Genomic DNA, 7,929 nt, shown 5'->3' with positions numbered 1-7,929 from the left:
AAAAAAAAAAAAAAAAGAAAAAAAAAGGCACAACAAACGCACAAACGCACATTACACCCAAATTGCTGAAAACCAATGAAAAAGAGAAAAATGTTAAAAAGTAACCAGAGGAGACCAGGTGTGGTGGCTAACACCTGAAATTCCTGCACTTTGGGAGGCCGAGGCAGGTGGATCATCTGAGGTCGGGAGTTGAGACCAGCCTGACCAAAACAGAGAAACCCTGTCTCTACTAAAAATACAAAATTAGCCAGGCATAGTGGTGCATGCCTATAATCCCACCTACTACGGAGATTGAGGCAGGAGAATCTCTAGAACCCAGGAGGCAGAAGTTGTGGTGGGCCTAGATGGCACCATTGCACTCCAGCCTGGGCAACAAGAGTGAAACTCCATCTCATACAAAAGAAAAAAAAAAAACTTAAGCTGAGCACAGTGGTGTGTGCCCGCAGTCCCAGCTACTCAGGAGGCTGAGGCATGAGAACTGCCTGAACCCAGGAGGCAGAAGTTGTGGTGGGCCTAGATGGCACCATTGCACTCCAGCCTGGGCAACAAGAGTGAAACTCCATCTCATACAAAAGAAAAAAAAAAAACTTAAGCTGAGCACAGTGGTGTGTGCCCGCAGTCCCAGCTACTCAGGAGGCTGAGGCATGAGAACTGCCTGAACCCAGGAGGCAGAAGTTGCAGTGAACCGAGATCGCACCACTGCACTCCAGCCTGAACAACAGAGGAAGACTGCCTCAAAAAAAAGGAACTAGAGGAGGGAAAATGTGTTTTATAAATAAATGAACAAAAATTGAGGCTTCTAGACAGAAACCATACAAGCCAGAATAAGATGATATGACATATCTTAAAATACTACAACTGTCTGGCTGATAGAGCATTAAAAAATAAATAAATAAATAAATAAATAAAATAATACTAAAACTTTCAACTTAGAATTCTATATCTAGGCTGGGCGTGGTGGCTCACGCCTGTAATCCTAGCAGCCTAAACCCTGGTGGTGGAGGTTGTGGTGAACTGAGATTGTGTCACTGCACTCCAGCTTGGGCAACAAGAGCAAAACTCTGTCTCAAAAAAAAAAAAGGATGTCAGAAATGGTTATACTCAGGCAATCAGAGAAGGAAATAAATAATAAAGAGCACAAATCAGTGAAATAGAAAAACAGTAAAAATGACTGAATCCAAAACTAGTTTTTCCAAGAATCTACTAAACTGACAAAACTCTAGGCAGACTGATTAAATAAAAAATAAGAAAAAAGCACATTATCAACATGAGAAACAACATCACAACGTATCTCAAACACATTGAAACAAGGGAATATTGTGACAATTTGTGTCAATAAATTTGATACCTTAAACAACAAAATACACCCAAAACTGACTCGAGAAAAAACTGAGTATCTGAATTAATAACTATTAAAGAAACTGAGTTCATATTTAAATTCTTCCCATAAAAAAAAATTTGGGGCCCAAGGGTTTCACTGATAAATTCTATCAAATATCTAAGGATAAAAACGTGTCAATGCTGGCCAGGTACAGTGGCTCACACCCGTAATCCCAGTGCTTTGGGAGGCTGAGGTGGGTGGATCACCTGAGGTCGGGAGTTCAAGACCAGCCTGGCCAACATGGCAAAACCCCATCTCTACTAAAAATACAAAAAATTAGCCATGCATGGTGATGGATGTCTGTAATCCCAACTACTTGGGAGTCTGAGGCAGGAAAATTGCTTCAACCCAGGAGAAAGAGGTTGCAGTGAGCCAAGATCACACCACTGCCCACTCCAGCCTGGGCGACAGAGTGAGACTCTGCTGTCTCAAAAAAATAAAGAAAAGGCTGGGCATGGTGGCTCACACATGTAATCTCAGCACTTTGGGAGGCTAAGGCAGGTGGATCACCAAGGTCAGGAGTTCGAGACCAGCCTGGCCAATATGGTGAAATCGCATCTCTACTAAAAATACAAAAATTAGCTGAGCGTAGTGGCGCATACCTGTAATCCCAGCTACTCAGGAGGAGGAGGTTGCTATGAGCCAAGATCATGCCATTGCACTCTAGCCTGGGTGACAGAGCCAGACTCCATCTCAAAAAAAAAAAAAAAAGAAAAAGTACCAATCCTACACAAATCCCTTAAGAGAACACAGGAGTAAAGGGCATTCTCCAAGTTAACATCATTCTTAACGCGGAAGGACTGAAACTCAACGCTTACCATACCATATATAAAATTTTAATTCAAAACAGATAATTTACCAAAATGAAAAACCTAAAATTACAAAACTTAGAGAAGAAAACATAAGTGAAAATCTCGGTGACCCTGAATTTGGCAAAAACTTCTTAGATATGACACAAAAAGCACAAAATATGAACAATAAAAGTAATACATTGGGGCTGGGTACAGTGGCTGACACCTGTAATCCCAGCACTTTGGGAGGCCAAGGTGGGTGGATCACCTGAGGTCAGGAGTTCAAAATCAGCCTGGCCAACAGCGCAAAGTCCATCTCTACTAAAGATACAAAAATTAGCTGGGCATGGTGGCAAGCACCTGTAATCCCAGCTACTCAGGAGGCTGAATGAAGCAGGAGAATTCCTTGAACTTGGGAGGTAGAGGTTGCAGTGAGCCCAGATGGCACCATTGCACTCCAGCCTGGGCAACAGAACAAGACTCCGTCTCAAAAATAAATAAATAAATAAATAAATAAACAAACAAATTGTGGTACACCCATAACCAACAATAAAAAGGAAGGAACTGAGATGTGCCAGACATGGATAGATCACAGAAGTATTATGGGAAGCAAAAGAGGCCACAGACAAAAGAGTTCCCATGAAGCTCAGAACATATACAATGTATTAGGATAGAAAGCAGACAGTGGTTTCCTAGGAGCTGAGGTTAGCAGGAAGTCAGGGAGGAGGACTGACACAGATAGGGTACCAAGGAGGATGGGGTGCCAAGGAATATTCTGGAGTGTTGGAAATGCATCTTCATTTTGGTGATGGTTCTATGGGTTTATGAATTTGTCAAAGTTTGTTACAATGTACACATATAATGAGTGCAATCTAATAAATATATATATAAACTTAACCGCAAAGCTGATTTTTTTTTTCAGACAGAGTTTCACTCTTGGTCCAGGCTGGAGTACAATGGTAGGATCTCGGCTCACTTCAACTTCTGACTTCTGGGTTCAAGTGATTCTCCTGCCACAGTCTCCCAAGTAGCTGAGATTAATGGTGGCCACTACAATGCCTGGCTAATTTTGTTTTTTTTTTTTTGTATTTTTAGTAGAGACAGGGTTTCACCATGTTGGTCAGACTGGTCTTGAACTCCTGACCTCAAGTGATCCATGTGCCTCGGCCTCCCAAAGTGCTGGGATTATAGGTGTGAGCCACTGCGCTCAGCCTGATGTGTTTAAAAAAGCAGTAGCAACAATAATCCAGAAAACTGGTAAATAACAGTGGGGTAGGGGGAACAACAAGCAAAATTCAACACCCAATCATGACAGAAATTCTCAAACTAGGAACAGAAAGCAACCTCTTCAACCAAAAAAGGCATCAACAAAAACGTGCAACTAACATTACATGTAATGATGAAAGACTAAATGCTTCCCTACACAGGAACAATGTAACAATGTGCACTCTAACGCTATAATCATGACTATACTTCAAAGGAGTCCTCAGTAAGACCCCATAGTAAATACCCAACTACATTTTGATAACAAATCTGCTTTATTAAGTCTCTGAGATGACCATTTCATCACATCCTTTCCTATTTTTCTTTAAACCTCTTACACCCATATCCTTGGTCTACTATGAGCTTATTATCTCACTTCATATTTTATTTTTCACAAGGTAAATCAATCTCTTACAAACTCTTCCTATGATAAAATCTTCCTTCCTGCCTATCTACCATGCCCTCTTTCCTTCCTACCTACTATGCAAAGCTTCCTACCATCAATCTCTCAAGAAGACAGAGGTCTTTATGCTGGCCATCACTCAAGAGAGGCCAAGTTATTTGGCCAGCTTAAAAGTCAACCACAACTTGGAGTATAAACATAGGTCTTACCCTTGAAATTCTAGACAAATAATAGTTTTCTATTTATCATTAACTCCTACAATCAAAAGCAAAGACAAGTTCATAAAGCCACAGTAAGAAAACAGGAATAATTCCCAACCTTTGGTTCCTCATCTTTGTAAACAGTTCTTGCCACTTAAAAAAAAAAAAAAAGGTACATGTGGTAGTTTCTGACCAACATGTTTATTAAATAGGAAAAGTAAAGAAAAACACAAAAAACATGTGCAATTTGCATAGCATTTGTTCCTTACCTGCTGGTGGCGGGTGCTGGGAAAGGTATACTGGACAGAGTGGGGAGGATAACGGCTTTGTTCTGTGCTGAATGCTCCTTGGTTGGGAGGATAACCTGAACTTGACATTATCAGTAAAGAAGTCCTCACCAGACTGTGAGATCAACGCCAACAAACAATCATGTTTCTAGGAAACCACCTAAACATGATGGGAAAAAACAGAATTAATAAGAACTAAAACATCAAGTGTACTTCTAATAAATGATAACTATAGCTACATAAATAAAACCATAATTACCAGTAAAAGCTTCCTCTTAGGTATTTACTTAATAAAAGTTACCAAGGTTTGAAAACATTAATGGGTCATTTCTTTTTACACTTAAAATAGGTTATTATGTGACAAATAATATAATTAGCTATTTAAAGCAAAAACAGTATATAAAAACTTAGCATAAGATCTGGCACAGTATCTGCTTAGTATCTTTCTATAAATGTCTGAAAAACAAATATAAAGATAAAAATACATGGTTCTAAATTTGAGAGTTCATAAGTCAATTGTAAAAATAATTCAAGAGTAATTATAAGGTAAGCACTTGTGCAGAGGAAGTATTGCCTTTATTAAATAATTCTGAAGCAAGTATGATAAAATACTAAGTTTTGTACACCACAGGTGGTAGGTAGATGGACATTTGTTGTATTACCCCTTGCATGCTTCTATGGGCCTGAAATAGCAAATAAAGAGAAAAAAAAAGGCCAGGAGTGGTGGTTAACACCTGTAATCCCAGCACTTTGGGAAGCCGAGGTGGGCAGATCACTTAAGGTCAGGAGTTTGAGACCAGCCTGGCCAACACGGTGAAACCTCTTCTCTACTAAAAATATAAAAATTAGCCAGGTGTGGTGGCATGTGCCTGTAATCCCAGCTACTCAGGAGGCTGAGGCAGGAGAATCACTTGAACCTCGGAGGCAGAGATTGCAGTGAGCTGAGATCACGTCACTGCACACCAGCCTGGGCAACAGAACGGGACTCCATCTCAAAAAAAAAAAAAAAAAAAAGAAAAGAAAAAGAAACTCCATCTTCATTATAAAGTATATTCCTACTTATCCACAATTCTAGACTCACTAATTTGATTTGCCTGTCTTTTCTTGTGCCAATGCCACACTTTTCAAGTTACTCTAGTATTCAGAGGTTTTTATACTCAGCAGGGCAAATTTCCCCTCACTATGCTTGTTGTTGCTAACTTTCACCGCCTTCCCAGCTATTCTAGCACATTTCCTCTTTCACACAAGTATCAAAGTCAGCTTGTCAGGTTCCATGGAAATTCTAGATGAGAACACATAAATACTGAATTCACAGGCTAATGGGAGAACAGGTACCTTTATCCTCCTGAGTATTCCCATTCTAAAACATCATTATCTATGTTTATGTTTCAGGATAGCACAAATATTTGTGTTATATATAATTAACATGGGAATGTTTTACATATACATGATAGAGATTACATATATATAAAAAAGTGCTATAATATATAATTTCTATCTTAATTATACATAAAATATGTAAAACTCCCATGACAAAAATTTAACATATATACACATACACACATGTGCATGTGTATACACACACTGTTACTTTAAAACAGGAATTCTATTATTACCTAATTGGGTGGTTTTAAAAAAAGATAGAAATTATTTATATATAATTAAGATGAAAATTATATAACTATATATATATATATATATATATATAACATATATATATAAAATCTCCACCCATTTAATATTTTGTTTCTTAGTAAAGTTTTAATATTATTTCCATCATTTCAAGGGATTTCGGAAGAGGGAAAACTCAAAAAATAATTCATTGTGACAACCTGATCAACTTCACAGTTTTTACCAATATATGCAATACAAAATATGCAATTCTTTATTCAGTTAGGTTTAGAAAATAAAATTTTCTAGGGAATTGTCACTCAACCTAACTTTAAAACAAAACTTATAGGCCAGCCACAGTGGCTCACACCTGTAATTCCAGCACTTTGGGAGGTCAAGATCAGAGAATCTCCTACAGCCAAGTGTTCAAGACCAATCTGGGCAATGAAGCCGGACCTGTCTCTACAAGAAAATAATAATAATAATTAGGCACGGCAGTACACACCCATGGTCCCAGCTACCCGGGAGGCTGAAACAGGAGGATCACTTAAGCCCAGGAGGTCAAGACTACAATGAGCTGTGACTGTGCCACTGCACTCCAGCCTGAGTGATACAGTGAAACTCTGACTCAAAAAACAAAAGAAAAAACTTATAGGCCGGGCACGGTGGCTCAAGCCTGTAATCCCAGCACTTTGGGAGGCCGAGGCGGGTGGATCACGAGGTCAAGAGATCGAGACCATCCTGGTCAACATGGTGAAACCCTGTCTCTACTGAAAATACAAAAAAATTAGCTGGGCATGGTGGCGCGTGCCTGTAATCCCAGCTACTCAGGAGGCTGAGGCAGGAGAATTGCCTGAACCCAGGAGGCGGAGGTTGCGGTGAGCCGAGATCGCGCCATTGCACTCCAGCCTGGGTAACAAGAGCGAAACTCCGTCTCCAAAAAAAAAAAAAGAAAAAAGAAAAAAGAAAAAACTTATAGAAAGAACTTTAAAAAAGTGTATGTGGTGGCCGGGTGTGGTGGCTCACACCTGTAATCCCAGCACTTTGGGAGGCCAAGGCGGGTGGACCACAAGGTCAGAAGTTCAAGACCAGCCTGACTAATGTGGTGAAACCCCATCTCTACAAAATTATAAAAATTAGCTGGGCGTGGTGGCACGTGCCTGTAATCTCAAATACTTAAGAGGCTGAGGCAGGAGAATCACTGGAACTGGGGAGGCAGAGGTTGCAGTAAGCTGAGATTGCGACAATCCAGCCTGGGTGACAGAGCAAGACTCCATCTCAAAGAAAAAAACTGTATGTGGTACCATGTAATATATAAATATTTTAAATAAATATACCATCCTTCCTCCAATCTTACTTTTCCTGCTGTTGTGAAAGCTGGCCAGGAGAAGAATCAGAAGACTGACCAGCTGTCCCTCAGTCTGTCCCCCCCCCCCACTCCCTTCCAACGCCCAAGGCACGGAAGCCAGCAAATCTTAAGGACTGGGAGATTTTGAGGTCACCCAACTAACACTTATTTGACAGATGAGAAATTGGAAAAACCGAGAAATTCAATAATTCCTCCAATATCACAAAGTTGTCTGTGGCAAAAATGGGAAAAACTAACGCTTTCTGCAATGCTTTGCAGCTTTCTCAGCAAGCAGTGACCCACTTGGAGGAGTTGACACGTTCAGTGAGACCACACATTAAAACCACCTGAGGAGCTTTCTTCTCATCTATACACCTGCCAGGTAGAAGCGGAAAAGCCAACATGTGGTGTTGTGGGGAGGGTTGATCTTTTTGGAAATAAATATTATATGCAGGACTTAAGAGTTTTTAAAAGTACCACAGAATACAAAGTGAAAAATCTCCTCACCCTTCTCCTCCAGCTGCTACCCAGTTACCCTCTCAAAAGGCAACCAGCCGGGCGCGGTGGCTCACGCCTGTAATCCCAGCACTTTGGGAGGCCGAGGCGGGTGGATCACGAGGTCAAGAGATCAAGACCATCCTGGTC

The 7,929-nt window shown here is 40.3% G+C and overlaps 1 protein-coding gene across 1 annotated transcript in view; it reads right to left on the bottom strand.

The window, feature by feature from the left end:
• The window catches only part of NCOR1 (nuclear receptor corepressor 1), a 181,473-nt gene that overhangs the window by 158,299 nt on the left and 15,245 nt on the right, over positions 1–7,929 (bottom strand). Inside the window, exon 2 of the mRNA XM_017496857.2 lies at positions 4,308–4,485. Coding sequence (XP_017352346.1) covers positions 4,308–4,415 — 108 coding nt within the window. The 5' untranslated portion in view covers positions 4,416–4,485. The remainder of the gene's footprint in view (positions 1–4,307; positions 4,486–7,929) is intronic.

Source organism: Cebus imitator, unplaced genomic scaffold, assembly GCF_001604975.1.
Source record: "Cebus imitator isolate Cc_AM_T3 unplaced genomic scaffold, Cebus_imitator-1.0 Scaffold223, whole genome shotgun sequence".
In the NCBI taxonomy this organism is placed as follows: domain Eukaryota; kingdom Metazoa; phylum Chordata; class Mammalia; order Primates; family Cebidae; genus Cebus; species Cebus imitator.
This window is presented reverse-complemented; position numbering and strand designations above follow the sequence as displayed.